Source organism: Pongo pygmaeus, chromosome 13 (genome assembly GCF_028885625.2).
Source record: "Pongo pygmaeus isolate AG05252 chromosome 13, NHGRI_mPonPyg2-v2.0_pri, whole genome shotgun sequence".
In the NCBI taxonomy this organism is placed as follows: domain Eukaryota; kingdom Metazoa; phylum Chordata; class Mammalia; order Primates; family Hominidae; genus Pongo; species Pongo pygmaeus.
In genome coordinates this window covers 115704588-115728267 of record NC_072386.2, presented here as the reverse complement: position 1 = coordinate 115728267, position 23680 = coordinate 115704588, and the positions used below count along the sequence as shown (strand labels likewise).

Below are 23680 nucleotides of genomic sequence, written 5' to 3'. Positions count from 1 at the left end.
TAATAAATAGAAAATAACAAGTGTTGAGAAACATGGAGAAGTTGGAGCTCTTGTGCATTGTTGGTGGGACTATAAAATGATACAGCCACTGTGGAAAACAATATGGCAGTTCCTCAAAAAATTAAAAATAGAATCCTCATATGATCCAGCAATTCTACTTCTAGGTTTATATCCAAAAGAATTGAGAGCAGGTTCTTGATGAGATATTTGTATACCCATGTTCATAGCAGCATTATTCACGGTAGTTATAACATGGCAGCAACCCATGTGTCCATCAGTGGATGAATGGAGAAGCAAAATATGGCATATAAAAACAAGGGCATATTATTCAGCCTTAAAAAGGAAGGAAATACTGATATATGCTACACCATGAATGGATCATGAGGACATAATGCCAAGTGAAGTAAGCTGGACACAAAAAGACAAATACTATATGATTCCACTTACATGATATTCTTAGAGTAGTCAAACCTATCGACAGAAAGTAGATTGGTGGCTGCCAGGGGCTAGGAGGAGGAGAAATTGGGGAGTTATTATGTAATGGGTATAGAATTTCAGTTTTACAAGATGAAAATGGAGATGGATGGTGGTGATGGCTATACAACACTATGGATGTGTTCAATACCACTGAACTGTACACTTAGAAATGGTTAAGATGGTAAATATGTATATTTTACCACAATAAAAAAGTAAATAAGTCAGGAATAAATTTTTAAAAGCTATTTTCTACATTTTTCAATTTTTTCTGTTTTATTTCTTCATTTATACTCTCAGTTATTAAACACTGTTTGCTTCATTGTTATTTTTGTACATTGGAATGATATAATTCTTAATACAGTTACTTGAGTAAGAGAAGAAATTTTTAATGTAACTATATCTTTTCTCAGTAATAAGAATCTCTACTATCTCACGCCTGTAATCCCAGCACATTGGGAGGCCAAGGCGGGCGGATCATGAGGTCAGGAGATCGAGACCATCCTGGCCAACATGGTGAAACCCCGTCTCTACTATAAATACAAAAATTAGCTGGGTGTGGTGGTGCCCACCTGTAGTCCCAGCTACTCAGGAGGCTGAGGCAGGAGAACCGCTTGAACCTGGGAGGCAGAGGTTGCAGTGAGCCGAGATTGCGCCACTGCACTCCAGCCTGGTGACAGAGCAAGACTGTCTCAGGAAAAAAAAAAAAAAAAAAAAAAAAAAGAATATCTACTATCCCCTGTCTCTTGCCCTCTTTAGTTTTCCCTTCTGGCACTGGCATTGAAACAAATTCATGCAGATCTGTGTGCCTTAAGCAGTGAAAGTAATTTGTTCTTTTGCCCTGAACACCTCCTGCTAATCAGAACTTAGTTGCCTCAATAAGTACAGACTAATTATACCGGTGTGCACTAGAGAAAATGCAGAATACAGCAAGCGGAGCCAACATTTACTCTGATTAACCAACACTCCTTTTGCTCTGTGTATCAAGCAATTGTGTGTTCTCTTTTTTTCCTGCCTTTTTTCCCTTTCACTGCAGTGCTTTCTGCTAGGTTGTGCTATGTCTCAGTTGAATTACTGCTGGAATTTGTGTAGTTGTGTGTGTTAGATAAACATCTCTCTTTTTCTATATTTGATAGGCAAAATGATGTCTTTATAGTCTTGTGGGCAATATTTTACAAATGGCCTTCTGGCAGTGTATCATTGCTGCTCCATGCCAAAACTCCTTTGGCTTCCTTTTCTTAAACTCTCTGTCCTCATGGTATTATTCAGTTTCTTTATACATTGATCAACAAGAAGTTTGGTACCTATGCATTTCTCTTTTCATTATTATTATAGCATGTAACTTTTTTTCTTTGAGTTAGAGTCTCATTCTGTCACCCAGGCTGTAGTGCAGTGGCACAGTCATGTTCATTGCAGCCTAGAACTCCTGGGATCAAGTGATCCTTCCACCTCAGCCATCCTAATAGCTAGGACTATAGGCACACAACACCATGCCAGGCTAATTTTTCAAAAAAATTTTTATAGAGATAGAGTCTTGTGATAGTATATTAGTCTATTTTCACACGGCTAATAAAGACACACCTGAGACTGGGTGATATAAAGGAAAAGAAGTTTAATGGACTCACACCTCCATGTAGCTAGGAGGCCTCACAATCATGGTGGAAGGTGAAAAGCACATCTTACATGGTGGCAGGCAAGAGAGAAAATGAGAACCAAGCGAAAGGGGTTTCCTCTTATAAAACCATCAGATCTTGTGAGACTTATTCACTACCGTTGAGAACAGTATGGGGGAAACCGCCCCCATGATTCAATTATCTCCCACTGGGTCCCTCCCACAACACATGGGAATTATGGGAGCTACAATTCAAGATGCGATTTGGATAGGGACACAGCCAAACCATATCAGATATTGCCCAAGCTAGTCTTGAACTCTTGGCCTCAAGTGATCCTCCTACCTTGGGACTACAGGCATGAGATTACAGGCGTGAGCCACCATGCCTGGCCTTGTAATTTAACCTCAGTAACATGTTGGAATAAGACAAAAAGATTGTTTTGGCCTGGTGTGGTGGCTCACGCTTGTAATCCCAGCACTTTGGGAGGTCGAGGTAGGTGGATCACTTGAGGTCAGGAGTGCTAGACCAGCCTGGCCAACATGGTGAAAACCTGTCTCTACTAAAAATACAAAAACTAGTTGGGTTTGGTGGCAGGTTCCTGTAATCCCAGCTACTCGGAGGCTGAGGCAGGAGAATTGCTTGAATCCTGGAGGTTGAGCTTGCTATGAGCTGAGATTGCGCCACTGCAGTCAAGCCTGGGCAACAGGGTGAGACTATGTCTCAAAAAAAAAAAAAAAAAAAAAAGATTGTTTTTAGAAAATAATTTGTGTATAATTCATGGTAATTTTATGCTATCCTTGATACATGAAGATGCTTCACACTGTGGTAAGGACCAGCTTTTAGAGCTCTGTCATTTGTTCCCATTATAGGAATGCCATCTGTACCAAGTGGTAGCTATTCTGTTTATACTGAATATGGCAAAACCATCATCATCACCCCTCACATATACACACATATTCAACACTTTCTGTACTTGGTATTTTTCAATTTATGCTGTTTCGCAGTGTATTTGCAACAATTTTGCAACTAACAATTTCATGGTATAGTGGAATTTATAGCACAGTTTCATATCTGTTCGTTTTATTGTCCAACAACTTTAAGAGCTAGGTATTATTAATATTCCCTTTTTACAGCTGAGACATGTGATAGTATTTTATGCTCATGCTTAATTATACAGCCATTCCATCTCTTTGTATGTTTTTTAAAAATATGAGCTCATGGTCGGGCATGGTGGCTGACGCCTGTAACCTCAGCACTTTGGGAGACCGAGGTGGGCAGATCACCTGAGGTGAGGAGTTCGAGACCAGCCTGGCCAACATGGCGAAACCACATCTCTACTAAAAGTACAAAAATCAGCCGGGTATGGTGGTGGGCGCCTGTAATCCCAGCTACTCAGGAGGCTAAGGCAGAAGAATTGCTTGAACCTGGGAGGCAGAGGTTGCAGTGAGCCGAGATCAGGCAACTGCACTCCAGCCTGGGTGACAAGAGTGAGACTCCGTCTCAAAAAAAAAAAAAAGGCCAGGTGCAGTGGCTGACGCCTGTAATCCCAGCACTTTGGGAGGCTGAGGCGGGCGGATCACAAGGTCAGGAGGTTGAGACCATCCTGGCTGACATGGTGAAACCCCGTCTCTACTAAAAATACAAAAAAATTAGCTGGGCTTGGTGGCGGGGCGCCTGTAGTCCCAGCTACTTGGGAGGCTGAGGCAGGAGAATGGCGTGAGCCCAAGAGGCGGAGCTTGCAGTGAGCCGAGATGACGCCACTGGACTCCAGCCGGGGCAACAGAGCAAGACTCCATCTCAAAAAAAAAAAAAAAAATCTAAGCTCATAACAAAATGATCCCTTTCTTAGCATGTGATTTCCATAAATGCTCTCCTTCCTTTGTCAGAATAAATTTTTTTGTTTTTTAATTTTTTTTTTCTTGGGATGGAGTCTTGCTTTGTCTCCCAGGCTGGAGTGCAGTGGCATGATCTTGGCTCACTGCAACCTCTGCCTCTCAGGTTAAAGTGATTCTCCTGCCTCAGTCTCCCGAGTAGCTGGGGTTACAGGTGCGTGCCACCACGCCTGGCTAATTTTTTGTATTTTTAGTAGAGGCAGGAGTTTCACCATGTTAACCAGGTTGGTCTTGAACTCCTGACCACAAGTTTTCCAACCGCCTTGGCCTCCCAAAGTGCTGGGATTATAGGCGTGAGCCACCGCACCTGGTCAAATTTTTTGTTATATTTTGATTTTCTTTCCTATGTACTTCCTTTCTTTTCTCTGCCTGTTTACCTTTTCAGTCTGATCACAGAGTTGTTCCTTATGTTTTTGAAACATCACTAACTGCGGAATAATAATGATGGTGATATTATATATTATGTAGTGTTTTCAAACTGATTTTACAGCTGAAACCTTATTTTTATCTTCACAACAGGTATCTGAGGTAAGCAAGCCAAGTGTACATTTATTTTTAATTTTTTTATTTAAAAAATTTAGAAAATAATCAAGATGGGGTTTTGCCATGTTATTCAGGCTGGTCTTGAGCTCCTGGCTTCAAGCAGTCTGTCTGCCTTGGGCTGCCAAAGTGCTGGGATTAGAGGCATAAGCCACCATGCCCCACCTCTTTGTTTTTTGTTTTATTTTGTTTTTTTTTTGTTGTTGTTGTTTTTCAGACAGGATCTCACTCTGTCACTCAGGTTGGAGTGTGGTGGCTCAGTCAGCTCACTGTAACCTCAAACTCCTGGGCTCAAGGGATCCTCCTGCCTCAGCTTCCCGAGTAGCTGGGACTACAGGTTCATGCCATCATGCCTGGCTAATTTTTAAATTTTTGTAGAGATGGGGTCTTGCTTTGTTGCCCAGGTTAGTCTTGAACATCTAGCCTCAAGCGATCCTCCTACCTTGGCCTCCCAAAGTGCTAGGATTACAGGTGTGAGCCACCATGCCTGGCTTGTAAACTTCTTGTTTTGCTGGATTAAAAACTTGCAATCAGAGTGTTAACTAAAGTTATTTTTGGTTAAAATCACATAACTAGTAAGTGTTAGCAACAGAAATACTCGGGCTTTTGGGTTATGCCAGGGCCCTTTCCACTGCCGTTATGACTCCACTTTATGCATGTTGGTATAATGTAATGCAGACTTAACATTATTTTCTCTCAAGATTTCTTTCAAACTTTCATATTACCAACCACTTACTCAGAATTCAATCCAGAGAGGCAGTTTTTCTTGTTGCTTTGTCAGAAACTTCCTATAAAAAGTAATTATCAACAAGGCAGGTCAATAATTTGCCAAATTTTCTTTACTCAGCAAAACACGTCTTTGAGCAGTTGTCCCCGCTCGTTGTTGTTTTGCTTGTTTGTCCATTTTGTAATCTGTGTAAGGACTCTATTGATGTGTTATGTATCTATGTATTAGTTTCCCAGGCCTGCTGTAAGAAATGAAAGGGTATTGAACTTCATTAGTTGTCAGAGAAATGCAAATTAAGACCAAAATGAGAAATGACAAGCTGGATGGCTTAAAACAACAGAAATGTATGCTTTCATAGTTCAGGAGGCCAGAATCCAAAATTAAGTGGTTGCAGAATTGGTTCCTTCTTAGCGGCTCAGAAGGGAAATCTGTTCCAGGCCTCTCTCCCGGCTTCTGATGGTTGCCAGTAATCCTTGGCGTTCCTTGGCTTGCAGCTGTGTGATTTTGATCTCTGCCTCCGTCTTCACGTGGCTGCCTTCCCTCTTGTCTGTCTTCACATGGCACTCTCCCTTCCCTGTGTGTGTCTGTCTTTGTGTCTCCTCTGCTCTTTAAGGACAGCAGTCACATTGTGTTCAGGGCCCACTCTACTCCAGCATGACGTCATCTTAACTTAGGCCGTAATTACATCTGCAAAACCCCTCTTTCCAAAGAAGGTCCTGTCCCATTCACAGGTACCAGAAGTTAGGACTTCAACATATCTTTTAAGGGGGACACAATTCAACCCATTAAAATATATGTTCTTTTTCCTTTGTCTCTACTTCTCTTCTTGTGATATGTTTACCCATGTGCTTCCCACAAGTGTCTGTTGAATTGATCTTGTTTATAGATTTCCAATCTCCCCACATAATTTATATATACAGTCGTGTTGCTTAACAACAGGGATATGTTCTGAGAAATGTGTCATGAGACAATTTTGTTGTGCAAATATCATAGAGGGTACTTACACAAACTAGATGGTATAGCCTTCCTACATACCTAGGCTTCATGGTATAGCCTGTTGCTCCTGGGCTGCAAACCTGTACAGCATGAAACTGTACTGAATACTGTTAGCAATTATACAATGTTAAGTACTTGTATATCCAAACATATCTAAACATAGAAATGGTGCAGTAAAAACACAATGTAAGAGGTTAAAAAATGGTTCCAAGCACAGGTGCATCTTTAAAAAAAATAAATAGGCCGGGTGCAGTGGCTCACACCTGTAATCCCAGCACTTTGGGAGGCCGAGGCAGGCGGATCACGAGGTCAGGAGATCAAGACCATCCTGGATAACACGGTGAAACCCCGTCTCTACTAAAAATACAAAAAATTAGCCAGGCACGGTGGCGGGCGCCTGTAGTCCCAGCTACTCAGGAGGCTGAGGCAGGAGAATGGTGTGAACCCGGGAGGCAGAGTTTGCAGTGAGCCGAGATCGTGCCACTGCACTCCAGCCTGGGAGATACAGCGAGACTCCATCTCAAAAAAATAAAAATAAAAATAAATAAATAAAATAAAAAATGGTATAACTATCAGGGCACTTACCATGAATGGAGCCTGCAGGACTGGAAGTTGCTGTGGGTGAGTCAGTGAGCAAGTGGTGAGTGAATGTGAAGGCCTAGGACATGACCATATACTTCTGTAGATTTTAGAATCACTGTACACTTAGGCTACACTAAATTGATTTAAAAATTTTTTCTTTGTTCTTGGGAATATAGAAATATACTTAACCTTTATATGTGTTGACCTTTTATCCAGAAACTTTGCTAAACTCATTGGTTAGTTCTGATAATTACATATAGATTCTTTTGAAATTTCTATGGAAATGTTCATGTTATGTACAAATAATAACAGCTTATATCTTTTTTGTTTTCTTTTTTTCTTTATTCAATACAGTATCAGAGGTTCTGGTGATAGCAGTCATTCACAATCTCAAGGGGAAAGATATCAACATTTCACTGAAAAGTATGATTTTTGCTATAGTTTTAAAATACATCTCCTTTATAAAATTAATGAAGCTTGCTTTCTATTCCTAGTTTGCTGAGTTGGTTTCTTTTTCTTAATTGTGAGCCAATGTTAAATTTTACCAAATGTGAGTTGTGCATCTGTTGAGCAATGGTAGTATGATTTTTGTCCTTCATTCTACTTGTGTGATAAATTACAGTGATTGATTTTCAAATATCAAACCAACTTTACATTCCTAAAATAAGTCCAATTTTGTCATGTCCTTTTTATATATTGCTGAATTGGACTTGCTAACATTTGGCTTCGTATATTTGCATCTATACTCATTAGTGAGAATGGCCTGTAATTTTGCTTTCTTATAATATCCCTGTTAGGGTTTGGTATCAAAATTATGTTGGTGTCATAAAATGAGCTGAGGAATGTTCCTTCTTCTCTATTCTGTAAGAGTTTATGTAAGATTGCCTCTTTTTCTTTTGTCTTCTTTAGATGTTTTTTATAAATTTGCCAGTGAAACAACCTGGGTGTGGAGTTTTCATTGTGGGTAGGCTTTCAATTAGGCTGTCAATTTTTTAGTAGATCTAAAACTCTTCAAAATTTCTTTCTGTATCAGATTTAGCAAAAAGTGTTTTTCTCAATGTTTGTTTTACTTAAATGTTCACGTTGATGCCATTAAGTTATTTATAATATTCCTTTCGTGATCTTTTTGTTTTCAGCAGTGATACTCCTTTTTTTTCATTCTTGATATTAGTTATTCTCTGTTGTTGTTGTTTTCTCCCCGTGGGTTATTCTTGCCAGGGTTTTATTAGTCTTCTTAAAGAACTAACTTTATTTTGTTGACTTTGTTGTGTTTCTTATTTAATTAATTTCATCTGTGTAAGTTTATTGCCCTCTATTTTCTTTGGATTTAATTGGCTGCTCTTATTGGCTGTTCATTTCCTAACCTCTTTTTAAATGTATGTGTTTAAAGGCCAGCCATTTCTCTCTAAGCATAGAATTATCTGTATCTTTAAGCTTTAATTTTCATTGTGAATCAGTTCAGAATGTTTTCTACTTTTCATTATGATGTTTTTTGACCCGTGAATTATTTACATGGATATTTCTTAATTTCCAAACATGCGAATTTTTTTTTTTTTTTTTTTTTTTTTTGAGATGGAGTTCCACTCTGTCGCCCAGGGTAGAGTGCAGTGGCACGATCTTGGCTCACTGCAACCTCCGCCTCCTGGGTTCAAGTGATTTTCCTGCCTCAGCCTCCCAAGTAGCTGAGATTACAGGCACTCACCCCCATGCCCAGCTAATTTTTGTATTTTTAGTAGAGATGGGATTTCACTATGTTGGCCAGTCTGGTCTCAAACTCCTGACCCCAGGTGATCTGCCCACCTCAGCCTCCCAAAGTGCTGAGATTACAGGTATGAGCCACTGTGCCCAGCTGAGAATTTTTTTAGTAATATTTTGGCTATTGATTTCTCACTTAACTTGCAGTGTGGTCAGAAGGCATACTGTAATTTTAATTATTTGTGACATGTAGGGACTTGGTTTATATCTAGCATAGAATTAGTATTTATTTACTTATTTATTTGAGATGGAGTATGAGAATTAGTATTAATTAATTAATTAATTAATTTGAACCACAGCACCCGTCTAGAATTGGTCTTTATGATTGCTCCATGGGTATGTGAATAAAAAAGACATATTCTGCAGTTTGTAGATGTGTGGTTCTCTGTATTTCAGTTAGGTCAACTTTATTAATGGGGATTTTAAAAATCCTACTATCGTTAGTCTTTTTTTATGATTCTTTTGTTACTGAGGGATATGTTCTAAAATTTCCCATTATGATTGTGGATTTGTCTGTTTCTTTGTTTAGTTTTATCCAGTTTTGTTTATATATTTTGAGGCTATGTTATTAGGTGCATATGATTTTTAGAAATATATTGAATTGGCTGGGCGCGGTGGCTCACGCCTGTAATTCCAGCACTTTGGGAGGCCGAGGCAGGGGGATAACCTGAGGTCCAGAGTTCAAGACCAGCCTGGCCAATATGGTGAAACCCCGTCTCTACTAAAAATACAAAACTTAGCTGGGCATGGTGGTGCATGTCTGTAATCCCAGCTACTTGGGAGGCTGAGGCAGGAAAATCACTTGAACCTGGGAGATGGAGGTTGCAGTAAGCCAAGATCCCGCCATTGCACTTCAGCCTGGGTGATAAGAGTGAAACTCTGTCTCAAAAAAAAAAAAAAAAAAAAAAGATAAAAGGGATATATTGAATTGAACACTTTGTCACTAGGGAATATTCTTCTCATCTATATTGATTTTTTTTTTTTTGGGGGGGGGACTTAAAGTCAGTGTCGCCTGATAATAGCGTAGCTACACTTCCTCCCTTTTGGTTGATGTTTCAAGGTATGTATTTTCCATACTTTGACTTTCAACCTTTTTCAATCTTTTACTCGTGTATCAGTTTTTTTTTCTTAAATCCAATCTGATAGACTTCATCATTAAATTTTATTACTTAGTTCATTAAAATATATTGTAGCTACTGACATATTGTGTTTTAATTTTACTGTTACACTCTTTGCCTTCCATTTGTCCTGTCTTTTCTATATTCATTCTTTTTTTTTTTTTCCCTCCTTTGAGATTGATTCTCACTCTGTCACCTAGGCTAGAGTGCAGTGGTGCGATCTTGGCTCACTGCAACCTTCACTTCTGAGTGGCTGGGATTACAGGTGTGTGCCACCATGCCTATCTAATTTTTGTATTTTTAATAGAGATGAGGTTTTGCCATGTTGGCCAGGCTGGTCTCGAACTCCCAATCCAAGTGATCCGCCCACCTCAGCCTCCCAAAATGCTGGGATTACAGGCGTGAGCTACCGCGCTGGGCCTAATCTTGCGTTTTTCTGGGGTGGGGTGGGGGGTTATAATTAAAACCATTCTATTGTTTGACTTCATTAGTACTTATACAGTGTTTTACCTTTTTTTTTTTTTTTTTTTTTTTTTGAGATGGAGTCTCACTCTGACACCAGGCTGGAGTGCACTGGTGCCATCTGGACTTACCGCAACCTCCTACTCCCTGGTTCAAGTGATTCTCTTGCCTCAGCCTCCCAAGTAGCTGGGATTACAGGCACGTGCCACTATGCCCAGCTAATTTTTGTATTTTTAGTAGAGACAGGGTTTCACCATGTTGGCCAGGCTGGTCTTGATCTCCTGACCTCATGATCCACCCATCTTAGCCTCCCAAAGTGCTGGGATTACAGGTGTGAGCCCCTGCACCCGGCCTTTTTTTGTTTGTTTGTTTGTTTTTTGCAATTTTGGCTCGCTGCAACCCCCGCCTCCCAGATTCAAGCGATTCTCCTACCTCAGCCTCCTGAGTAGCTGGGATTACAGGCGTGTGCCACCACACCCGGCTAATTTTTGTATTTTTAGTAGAGATGGGGTTTCACCATATTGGTCAGGCTGGTCTCGAACTCCTTTGACCTCGTGATCTGCCCACTTTGGCCTCCCAAAGTGCTGAGATTACAGGCATGAGCCACTGCGCCCAGCCTGCTTTTTTTTTTTTTTTTTTAAGATTTTAATATAGAGACTGGGCTGGGCACAGTGGCCCATGCCTATAAATCTAGCACTTTGGGAGGCTGAGGCAGGAGGATTAGTTGAGTCCATGAGTTTGAGACCAACCTGGGCAACATGGGGAGACCATGTCTCTATAAAAAAATACAAAAATTTAGCCGAGCATGGTGGTGCGCCTGGAGACCCAGCTACGCAAGAGGTTGAGATGGGAGGATGGCTTGAGCCTGGGAAGTGGAGGTTGCAGTGAGCCATGATCATGCCACTGCACACCAGCCTGGGCAACATAGCGAGACCCTGTCTCCAAAAAAAAAAAAAAAAAAATCTAGAGATTAAGGCATGCTTTCCTGACTTAAAATTTAGTATAAATTATTATTTTTGTCACTTTCAGAATAATGCAAGGACCTCAGCAAACTTTAACTCCATTTATTCCCCTTTCAATTAATAGACTAACATTTTTTTCCATTCTTCTGTAAAACACATGCATATCTTCGTTTTATAATGTCAATATTTGCTTATATTTACCCATACATTTCCTTTACCCTTGCTCTATATTTTTTTCCTATATCTCTACGTTTCTTTTTTTGATTATTTTCCTTTTACTTAAAGGACACTCTTCTTTTCCTTCTGTTCTGCTGGTGATGAATTCCATATATATTTTTTTCTTTTCTTTTCTTTGTTTCATTTCTTTCATTTTGGGCTGGGTCTTGCTCTGTTGCCTCCAGTGGTGTGCAGTGACACTGTTATAGCTCACTGCTACCTCAAACCCCTGTGCTCAAGCAGTCTTCCCACATCAGTCTCCTGAGTAGCTGGGACCACAGGTATGTGCCACCATGCCTGGCTAGCTTTTGCATTTTTTTGTAGAGTCAGGGTTTCACTGTGTTGCCTAGGCTGATCTCTAACTTCTGGATTCAAGTGATCTGCCCTTCTCAGCCTCCCAAGTGTTGGGATTACAGGCGTGAGCCACCGGGCCCAGCCTTGAACCATATTTTTTTAAGTTTAGGTTTTATATTACTTTGTCCAAAACTATTACCATAATCCATTTCAATTCATAAGACTGAAATAAATACTTGAGGTATTTGAAGTTCTATTGGAGGTTTAGTTGAAGAGCAAGAATAAATGTAACATGGGTTTAGCCCTTAAGGACTTTTTTTTTTTTGAGACGGAGTCTCGCTGTATGGCCCAGGCTGTAGTGCAGTTGCACGATCTCTGCTCATTACAAGCTCCGCCTCCTGGGTTCATGCCATTTTCCTGCCTCAGCCTCCAGAGTAGCTGGGACTACAGGTGCCCGCCACCACGCCCAGCTAATTTTTTGTATTTTTAGTAGAGACGGGGTTTCATCGTGTTACCCAGGATGGTCTCGATCTCCTGACCTCATGATCTGCCTGCCTCAGCCTCCCAAAGTGCTGGGATTACAGGCGTGAGCCACCGTGCCTGGCCAAGGACTTTATAATCTGGTATGACATGAGGCACAGGTTTCTGTAATATTAGAGTAGAATGTGATAAGTACCAGCTACAAGGAAGGATGGTATATTTATGAAATACTTGAATAGGAACACTGAGAAAGTCATGAAACACAAACTATTTGTCTTTTGCAACCTAGCTGTATTAGTCCATTTTCATGCTACTCATAAAGACATACCTGAGACTGGGAAGAAAAAGAGGTTTAATTGGACTTATAGGTCCACATGGCTGGGGAGGCCTCAGAATCATGATAGGAGGCGAAATGTGCTTCTTACATGGCAGTGGCAAGAGAAAATGAGGAGGAAGCAAAAGCGGACACCCCTGATAAAACCATCAGATCTCGTGAGACTTACTATCATGAGAATAACATGGGAAAGATGGCCCCATGATTCATTTACCTCCCCCTGGTTCCCTCCCACAACACATGGGAATTCTGGGATTTACAATTCAAGTTGAGATTTGGGTGGGCCAAACCATATCACTAGCACACTGAAAGATTTAAAAATATATATGATGATCTTTTTGATTATATATTCAGAATACCTGGCTGTTTGCAAGACAGTTGGAACTACTTTGAAGAAATATGCCACTCTGAAGATGTCTGCTGAGAATTATCTCCACAAACAATGCTTTTGCTAGGATTACATATTAATGCCATCTTTATGTTGCCATATGTCTTTATCAGTTTTCTTTCACTATCTGCCATGCTTTTTTTTTTTTTCATACTAAGCCTTCTAAACCTGGCATATTTTACACTTACACCTCACATTTACTGCACATCTCAATTCAGAGTAGCCATGTTTCAAGTGCCAAATAGTGACAAATGGCTAATGACTACACTTTTGGACAATGTGTGTCTAGATGGTGAGATAGACTTTTCAAAAAACAAATAATTGTTATATTTGTTTAATTCTTTGTGAAGTAACTGAAGAAGCCCCTACTGACTTGATCAGAAGTAGGTGCCAGGGAGAGATTTAGATTTTCAAGGAAAGTTTTACTGAAAAGTTGTCGTTTGAATGCTGTCTTCAGCTATGAATATAAATTTGGTAGGTGTACAAAATAGGCCAGGGGAATAGCATGTAAATCATGATGCTGTATAAGAGTAGGATTTGTTCAGAGGCTTTCAAGTATTTCATTGTGGTCGGAGAATAGGTATGTGTGTGCTAGTGGAAGGTAAGACTGGAAAGATAGATTTTGAAGAATGTCAGATGCTAGTGATTCTTCACTAGTTCTTGTGTTATGAGTAATTTACCAGTAATGACAGTTAACCTCAGGATAAATTTTCTGAAGTGTAATTGATAGATCTAATAGAATGACCATTTAATGTCCCCTCATACATTCAGGGAAACTCATGGGTTTGAACTAATTTACACTGCCTCTAGCAACTATGCTGGTTTCAGTGCATATTCAACTGCTGTAATTAGTGTAGTTTTAATGTGCTCATTTTGCTGCATTAGGTTTGTATTTTGTTACTGTATTTTACTATGTTTGTATTTTGTTCACCAATTCATCATTGGTGGTTGAACATTTTTCTTATTAACATTGAAATTTACTCCTGTCTAGTCTTTAGACCGCATTCAGGCCTTACCAGTTGTCTCAATAACATCCTTTACAGCAGAAGGATCCAGGAGAGAATCAGGCGTTATACCTCAGTTTTCCCTTTTCTTTGAAGGAAAGTACTTGACATTTTTGAAGATTACAGGTTGGTTATTTTGTAGAATGTCCCCCAACTTGGTTTTGTCTGTTTCCTCATGATTAGACTCAGGCTACAGATCTTTGACAGGAACAATACTTCTCATCGCATGGGACTTTGATTTGTCTGATCACTAATGATGTTCACTTTGATCATTTGATCAAGGCAGTGTCTGCTGGGTTTTACTGCTGTGAAGTTACTTTTTCCCTTGGAAGTAATGTGTAGTTTATGGGGGAAGTATTCTGAAACTATCCCATTCACTACCACACTTTCCATTTATTCACTCATTTATTTATATCTATATTGATTCATGATTTCTTATTTTGTTCAGTAGGTTATAATCCCTTGCTATTACTATTGGTATTGATGCTGAAATTACCCTGTTTGGCCAGTGGGATCTCCTGTTTGGCCAGCTTGATCCTATGTCTTTTTGACATTCTTTAGCATTCCTTGAGCACTTTCTTTCTTACTACCGCAAGATATTCCACATTCATCGTGTACTTTTTCACCCCTGTGCTGTAATTAGTGAATTACAATTCTCCAGAGATGTCTGGTTCCTTTTATTGGAGAATGGTATTAGAGGCCAAGAGCTAGGTGCTAGAAACGTTCATACCACTGGGGAGGGAAGATGATCACTGCTCCAAGGCGCTCTCAGTAGATAGAATTACAGAGCTAGGGAGTATGCATCTGTGTGTGCTTATGTAGACACACACACCATGCATGTATGTCCATGTCTTCAGAAATCCATTAGTTCACTCATACTTACAGTTTATTTTTTTTGAAACGGAGTCTCGTTCTGTCACCCAGGCTGAAGTACAGTGGCATGATCTCAGTTCACCTCAACCTCTGCCTCCTGGATTCAAGTGATTCTCCTGCCTCAGCCTCCCAAGTAGCTGGGGACTGCAGGCGCACCCCACCATGCTGGGCTAATTTTTGTAATTTTTGGTGGAGACGAGTTTCACCATGTTGCCCAGGCTGGTCTCAAACTCCTGACCTCAAATGATCCGCCCACCTTGGCCTCCCAGAGTGCTGGGATTACAGGCATGAGCCACTGCACCTGGCCCAGTTTCAATCCACAGAGTTCATTCTAACTTTTTCCATTTCCATATTTGCATCTCCCTTCTCTGCCAAGTGAGAACTCTGGGTCCCATTGTCTTTAATAAATCTTTTTTGAAAAAGGATTTTTTTTTTTTTTTTAAGAAATGGGGTCTCGTTCTGTCACTCAGGCTGAAGTACAGTGGAGGGATCCTAGCTCTCTGCACCCTTGAACTGCTGGCCTCAGTCGATTCTCCTGCCTCAGCCTCCTGAGTAGCTGAGGTAGCTGAGTAGGCATCTGCCACCACATCTGGCTAATTTTTAAATTTTTTGTAGAGACAGGGTCTCATTGTGTTGCCCAGGCAGCTCTCAAACTCCTAGCCTCAAGTGATCCTCCTGCTTCTGCCTCCCAAAGTGCTGGGATTACAGGCGTGAGCCACTGTACCTGTCCTTAATAGATCTTATTTGATCCTTCCCTCTCTATATAGCAAATCTCCCATTGCTGCTTTGAACCCTTCTATGTGGAGGTGCTGTCACTGTGCTCAGGCTCCTACTTTCCCTGCCAGTCCTCCACCCTCATGGGTGCCCTCCTCACCACACTTGGCCTTCAACATCCCGTGCAAGCTGGCTCTGCCTGCAAATGGCCTCCTCACATAGCTTATATTCCAACACCCATGCAGGTACCCTGTGATGTGGATACCCACTTGGTGGCTGTAAGAGTGAATTTTTCAGGAAGGGAAAAGAATTCTGATTTCCTAAGTTTTACTTTAATGGTTCTAGCTGTGGGATTATTTTGACATTCTTTGAGTCCTTTCAATTTTAGGTGTTACATTTTCTCTAATTCTGGGAAATTTAGTCATTATTTCTGCAAATATTTCTTCACTCTCATTTGTGTTTTTCTCTCCTGTGTAAGCTCTTGTGTGGCAGTTGATTTCCCTCATTTCTCTATCTTATCTCTTGCTTTTTCTTTTATATATTTTATCTCTTTCTACTGTCTTTTGGCAGAGTACCCCAAATCTGATATTTTAGCTTATTAATTTGTTCAACTGTATCCTTTCTGTTCTTCAGTCCATCTATTAAAATTCATTATTTCACCAATTGTATCACATTATTTCAGTGACTATATTTTGTCTGCCTATTTTTACATCCTACACCAGGACCAAATTTTCCTATGTTGTTTCGGGAATTTCTGTCTGTGTGTAAACACAAATCAGTTTTTAAAATTTAGGTTTGTATTGTACATACTGTCTGACAACTTACTGTTGTTTTCTGTTTTTACATGGCAGGTTTATGAAATTTATTACAAGTGGAGACAGTTTCAATTCAATATAGTTTTAATATACGTCTGTGTGTGTATGTGTGTGTGTGTGATTTTATATCCCTTTTATATTGAAGTGTACTCATACCATTGCCTCACCTTCTTAAACAGAGTTGTAAGTTAGTGATTGTGGGTAGAGTGCAGTGGTCAGTATTCCTAACCATTTTCGTCTTTGGGGCCTTTAGGTTGTTTTCAATTTTTAAATGTTGTGATACTAAAATAAATATACGGATAAAGTGTTTTCCCATTTGTGGGATCATTTTCCAGAAGGATTTATAGAATGGATCAAGTGGACAAATAAATCAATATTTTTAGATTGTTAACCATGTAGAGGAATGCCTAGAACATAACAGGCATTCAAATAATATTTATTAGATGAAAAGATATTATAAAAATTGCTTTCTAATATGGTTCCAATTTTCATCCATACCAGTGATAGGAGATGATCTATTTTCTTTATTTTTTTTTTTTGTTTTGTTTTTTGAGACGGCATCTTGCTCTGTCACCCAGGCTGGAGTGCAATGGCACGTCTTGGCTCACTGCAACCTCCGCCTCCCTGGATCAAGCAATTCTGTTGCCTCAGCCTCCTGAGTAGCTGGGACTGCAGGCGCCCACCACCACGGCCGGCTAATTTTTGTATTTTTAGTAGAGACAGGCTTTCTCCATGTTGGCCAGGCTGGTCTCGAACTCCTGACCTCAGGTGATCCATCCACCTTGGCCTCCCAAAGTGCTGGGATTACAGGTGTAAGCCACCGTGCCCGACTGAGATGATCTATTTTCTTACAGTATCTTACACTTAAATTATATCTTTGTGATTTGATTGTAATCAGAAGAATTCTATATCTGTCTTGGATAAAAAATACTATCAGATGATATAACTAAGGTTTTTTTCTATTTTTATTTTTACCTACTGGATGAATGAACATATGTTTTCTTACAGGACTGAATTTGCTCTTAAAGAAATCATGTCCTCTGGAGGTGCTGAAGATGATATCCCACAGGGAGAGAGGAAAACAGTTACAGATTTTTGTTATCTTCTGGATAAATCTAAGCAACTGTTCAATGGGTTAAGGTGAGTGGACTCTTGGTGTTTTGAACTTTTCTTTAGTTCTGCATTTGTTTTTTTTCTGGCTGATGCGTGGTAAGTTCCCAAAAATTATGGGTAGAATGTCATATAAATTTCTGTATTAGAGTGATCATGATTTTTTCTTTGACATCATTTTTAAAATTCTTAGATAAAAAAACAATAGGAAAAAAAGGATAACTTACACTGTTTTAGTCAAGTTAAAAAGAGCTATTTTGTGAGATGGTTTTGTGTACATTACTCACACCAGATCTGATCTTAATCTGGTTTTGCACATTAGGGTGTTGAGGTCTGAGGAGCCTAAAAATGCATGTGCAATTGAATGTGGAGCCTCCTATTGCATTTTTGTAATTCGTTTACTTGCTTGTTTCTTTTATTCTTTATTTGTTTTCTGGGATGAAATGTCTGTGCCTAAAGTAATGATGGTTACCTTTGTCTACCAGATCGGGGTGGTGATGGTCGGGGGTGGGTAGAAAAAGTAATGATGAGGTGTTATAAACCATGCTATTTATGATTTAACCTATATTTCAGTTCTTGAGAGTTTTAGGATATTCACTGACTTCAGACCTAAAGCTTCATTAGCTTAGTATCAGTTAGAAGAAAATTCATACAATAGGTAAAATCCTAGGGATAAACAGGTTTTATTTTTGAAAATTTATATAGGAAGGAGTGATTGTAAAGATACTAAGTTATTTTAATTTATGGTTTATTTATGGATAAAAATGCAATCTTTTTATCTTACATTTTACAGTTGTGTTATACATCCCCAGGTTTGGACATATACTGGCAGGGTTTATTTTTAAACCAGATAATTTGTCTTTTAAAAAAATTATGTGAATTTTTCAAATACCATTCTGTCTAAAGCTGCTGTTTTAATCATTCTCTTTTTCCTATATTCATTTGATTTGCTGCATGACACTTACCACTCCTAATATTATTTACTTGCTTATTATGTCTCTCCTGCATTAAAATGAAATGTCCCTAAGAGCAGCCCCTGTTTGTCACTGTTTCTCTAGTTTTTAAGCCCATGTCTTGCACATTGTAAAGGCTTTGTGAATATTTGTTAAATGGAGGATTCCAAAGGCAGTATTCTTAACTCCTGCACTCTGCTGCTTCCTATTTTATGCTGCAGAGGAGATGTTTGAGATCATGTTTTTCTTTGGCTTTATAAATTAATTGTGTCTTTTTAAAGAATATTTTCTTTCACTATTTTAATTCAGAAGTTTTCCTTGGTATGCCTGGAGTTTAAATCTTTTGTTTTCCTGTAATGGATTATTTTAAACCTCTTAAATTTGCATACTTAGACTTTTTTTTTTTTCTCTTTGCCTTCCAGCTATATTTTTTTTCTTCAACATTTAATTGGCACCCAGTATGTACCACATTCTGTATTGGGTACGAAAATTCAGAGATAAAGCTAACAGTCCCTGCCCTCAATTACTCTGAGGAAATTACAAAAAAACAAAACCCACGGCAAACTTCTGCTCACAGCTAGCCTCAGCTTTAGCACATCTAGTGAACCTGTTTCCCACATATATGTGTGCCTGTTGAAATTAAGTAAGTAAAAAGTTAAAAGAGGCCAGGCGCGGTGGCTCACGCCCGTAATCCCAGAACTTCGGGAGGCTGAGGTGGGAGGATCACTTGAGCCCAGGAGTTTGAGGTGAGCCTGGGCAACATGGTGAAACCTCGTCTCTACAAAAACATGAAAAACTTAGCTGGATGTGGTGGCAAGTGCCTCAAGTCACAGCTGCTCGGGAGACTGAGGCGAGAGGATTGCTCAAGCCCAGGAGATCGAGGCTTCAGTGAGCTGTGATCACACCACTGCACTCCAGCCTGGGTGACAGAGCAAGACCCTTAACGAAAAAATAAAAATAAAATCTTAAAGGGAGTATAGATTTAAAGGTAGGAAGGCATTCAAAAGCTTGCATTTAAATCCCTTGTGTAACTTCTGGCACATGGGCTCTCAAACTTAAAACACTGACATAATAGCTTGGACTCCTTTTTTTGAGACAGTTTTATGGAGCTATATTTATATACAATAAAATTTGCCCATTCAAAGTTTACAGTTGAAAAGTTTGGTATGTTTGCAGAGTTGTGCAGCTGTTACTACAGTTTAATTTTAGATCATTTTAATCACCCCCAAAAGAAATCCGGTTCCTATTAGCAGTGATTCTACATTCTTCCAAACCCTAACCCCTGACAACCACTATCTACTTTTTGTCTCTATGGATTTACCTATTTTGGATATTTTATATATTAAATAATTGGAATCATACAATATGTGGTCTTCTATCGTGGACTTCTCTTGTTAACATAATGTTTTTGAGGTTCATCTGTGTTATAGCACATATCACTACTTTTATTAGGATTAATATTCCATTGTAAGGATTTATCACAATTTGTCCACTCATCAGTTGATAGACATTTGAGTTTTTTGGCTATCAAGAATAATAGTCCTGTGAACATTTGTATACAAGTTTTTATGTGAGCATAGGTTTTCCTGTTTTTTGAGATGGAGTGTTGCTGTTGTCGTCTGGGCTGGAGTGCAATGACACGATTTTGGCTCACTGCAACCTCCACCTCCTAGGTTCAAGCAATTTTCCTGCCTCAGCCTCCCGAGTAGCTGAAATTACAGGTGCCTGATACCACGCCCAACTAATTTTTGTATTTTTGGTAGAGACAGGTTTCACCATGTTGGCCAGGCTGGTCTCGAACTCCTGACCTCAGGTGATCCACCTGCCTCGGCCTCCCAAAGTGCTGGGATTACGATTCTCTTGGCCGTATACCAAGGAGTAGAATTCCTGGGTCATATGGTAATTCTGTGTTTAACCTTTTTTGGACCTGCCAAACTGCTTTCCAAAGTGGCCTCATCACCAGTAATGTGTTCTAGTTTCTCCTCATTCTCATCAACACTTATTATTTTCTGTCTTTTTGATTATAGACATCCTGCTGGATGTAAATGGTGTCTCTTGGTGGTTTTGATTTGAATTTCCCTAATCTTGGGCATCTTTTTATGTGCTTGTTAGCAATTTCTGTTTCTTCTTTGGAAAAGTATCTGTTCCAATTCTTTGACCAGTTAAAAAATTGAATTATTTTTAAAATTATTAATTTATAATTGTTTATATATTCTGGATACAAGTCCCTTGTAAGATGTATGATTTGCAAATATATATTCTCTTATTCTGTGGATTGTCTTTTACTTTCTTTTTTTTTTTTTTGAGATGAAGTTTTGCTCTTGTCCCCCAGGCTGGAGTGTGATGGCGCGATCTCGCTCACTGCAACCTCCGCCTCCTGGGTTCAAGCGATTCTCTTGCCTGGGCACCCACTGCCCCCCTACCCCGAGTAGCTGGGATTACAGGTGCCTACCACCATGCCCGGCTAATTTTTGTATTTTTAGTAGAAACGGGATTTCACCATGTTGGCCAGGCTGGTCTAGAACTCCTGACCTCAGGTGATCCACCTGCCTCGACCTCTCAAAGTGCTGGGATTACAGGCATGAGCCACCGCGCCTGGCATGTCTTTTACTTTCTTAATGATATACTTTGAAGCACAAATGTTTTTAATTTTAATAAAGTTAAACTTGTCATTCTTTTCTTTCATTGCTTGTACTTTTGGTATTGTATCTAAGAAATCGTTGCCTAACTTAAGGTCGTGAAAATTTACTCCCATGTTTTCTTCTAAGAGTTTTATAGTTTTAGCTCTTACGTTTAGGTCCGTGATCCATTTTGAGTTCTTTTTATTTTAATTAATTTTTTTGAGGTGGAGGCTTGCTCTGTCACCCAGGCTGGAGTGCAGTGGCATGATCTCAGCTCAGTGCAGCCTCTGCCTCCCGGGTTCAAGCAGTTCTCCTGCCTTAGCCTCTCTAGTAGTTGGTGTCACCACACTGTATTCTTTTTAGTAGAAACGGGATTTCACCATGTTGGCCAGGCTGGTCTTGAACTCCTAACCTCAAGTGATCCGCCTGCCTTGGCCTCCCAAAGTTCTGGGATTACAGGCATGAGCCACCATGCCCAGCCCATTTTGAGTTAATTTTTGTGTATGGAATAGGATGTTAGTTTTATGTTACTTTTTAAATCAGAAAAACGTTTCCAATTGTTTTGATTATTGCATATTTTTCATTTTTTCTTTTTAAAATTTGATACATAATAATTTTACATATGTATGGGGTACATGTGATATTTTGATACATACATACCATTGTAATGATCACATTATGGATTTGGGATATCCATCACTTCAAACATTTATCATTTATTTGTGTTGGGAACATTTTAAATCTACTCTTTGAGCTATTTTAAAATATAAATCTTATATCTCAGGTATGGAGTCATATCTTTCTAAGGTGCTGTTTTAAAATTTTACAATACTAATAATGATAAGTTTTGATCTGTCACGTGGAAGAGTGGATAAGCAAATATACCGCGGATATATTTTCAGTGTTTTATTGAATGACCCTCTTCAATTTAAATAAGCTATAATTGGCTGGGCACGGTGGCTCACGCCTATAATCCCAGCACTTTGGGAGACTGAGGCGGGCAGATCACCTGAGGTCAGGAATTCGAGACCAGCCTGGCCAACATGGTGAAACCCCGTCTCTACTGAAAATACAAAAATTAGCCAGGCATGGTGGCACGCACCTGTAATCTCAGCTACTCGGGAGGCTGAGACGGGAGAATCGCTTGAAGCTGGGAGGCGGATGTTGCTGTGAGCTGAGATCATGCCGCTGCACTCCAGCCTGGGTGACAGAGCAAGACTCTCTCTAAATAAATAAATAAATAAATAAATAAATAAATAAATAAGCCATAATTATTTATACAAAAATAGGTCTGTGGTGAGCAAACTATGTATCTTCTCTGAATGCTTTTGGATTTTTGTTTGAGAGAGATGTGGTTGTCCGGTATAGCAGCCGTATTGTTTCCTTTTTTTTGTTTATATAAACGAAAGTATCTCCAGGAGCAGTGGCTGATACCTGTAATCCCAGCATTTTGGGAGGCCAAGGCAGGAGAATCACTTGAAGCCAAGAGCTCCAGACCAGCCTGGCGACATAGGAAGACTCCATCTACCAAAAATTTAAAAATTAGCTGGGTGTGGTGGTGTGTCCCAGCAACTTGGGAGGCTGAGGTGGGAGGATCACTTGAGCCCAGGGGTTTGAAGCTGCAATGAGCTATGTTATGCCACTGTACTCCAGCCTGGGCAATGCAGTGAGACCTTGTCCCTTTTATAAAAAGAAAAGAGAAAAAAGTGTTCTTTGTTCAATATTAGACCTTGATTATAAAGGGCTGTCTGTATCAGTTTTGTAGGCCTTCCTTAAAGTTCCCTGTGGTGGTGGGTTGGAGGTGTGTATTGGCATTCTTGTCTACACTACTCTCCCTGTTTCCTGTGTAAAGAAGATCTTTGAGTTATGTCAATCAGAAACCTCTTTTCTTTCGAGTGTTGATGTTGCTTTATGAGCATTTTTTTAGAAAGGGACAAGATTTATTTTGGAATAATTATGAGGTTTTTTTGGTTGCTATCCCCCTGCGCCCACCCCCACCCCCTTATTTAAATTGGTCTGAGTAGGTCCATGGTCCTTATAGAGAACAAGAAATGTATTGGTAGTGGTCTAGACCAGCATTGGCATTTGGGGAAATGGAATGAAGTGGGATCCAGCTGGAATAGTGTCAGTTTTTAATATTAAGCCCTTTCCGTCTAGCATTCTTTTCACTGTTAGTGCTTGTCTTTTTTTTTTCTCCTTTTCCACATGTTCTAACATGCTTTTCTTTTTTTAATTCATGTACTGTGTATTAAACTTACTACTGAAGTATAATTGACTGCGGAAAAGTGCACATGCTTTAAGTGTGTTTTTAAGAAACTGAATACATCCATGTGACTTGTATTCAGATGAAGAAGTAGCACACACAGCACCTCAGAAACCTCCCCTGTTGTGTTCCCTGTTACTTGGACTTTTTAACTCATTATGAGTAGAGTGAAAAGGGCGTTTCAGTGCATGAAAGGTTTCAGATTTTTGTATCATGTCTCATTTGGGATATAATAAATTCTCTTTTTACTCTTGGAGGTGTGTCTTTCCACATTATATTAAGCTGTTCATCTAAGTTGTCAGAGCCTTTCATTTTCCCAGCTGTGAATATCTTAATGGAGTATTTTTCTCAACTGAAAATACCTTCTTATAATATGTGCATAATAGTTTATCTCTTCTTTCCACTCACTGTGTAAGAAAACATAATCCAGAAAAATAAGAATTGGATGAAATGAATGATGTTTCGCATATAATGGCTCTTGCATGTAGTTGCAA

The 23680-nt window shown here is 39.5% G+C and overlaps 1 protein-coding gene across 7 annotated transcripts in view; it reads left to right on the top strand.

The window, feature by feature from the left end:
* Nucleotides 1-23680, top strand: part of SCAI (suppressor of cancer cell invasion) — a 193076-nt gene that overhangs the window by 70923 nt on the left and 98473 nt on the right. For 4 of the 7 annotated variants that reach the window (XR_010123425.1, XR_008504460.2, XR_008504461.2 and 1 more), the window contains exons 3-4: nt 7179-7247; nt 17248-17379. Coding sequence is in view for 3 of the 7 variants with exons in the window: in XM_054500081.2 (XP_054356056.1) it covers nt 7179-7247; nt 17248-17379 (201 nt within the window). In the remaining 4 variants the exon portion in view is untranslated. The remainder of the gene's footprint in view (nt 1-7178; nt 7248-17247; nt 17380-23680) is intronic. The other 3 variants (XR_010123426.1, XM_054500083.2, XM_063650322.1) reach the window with 1 other exon arrangement.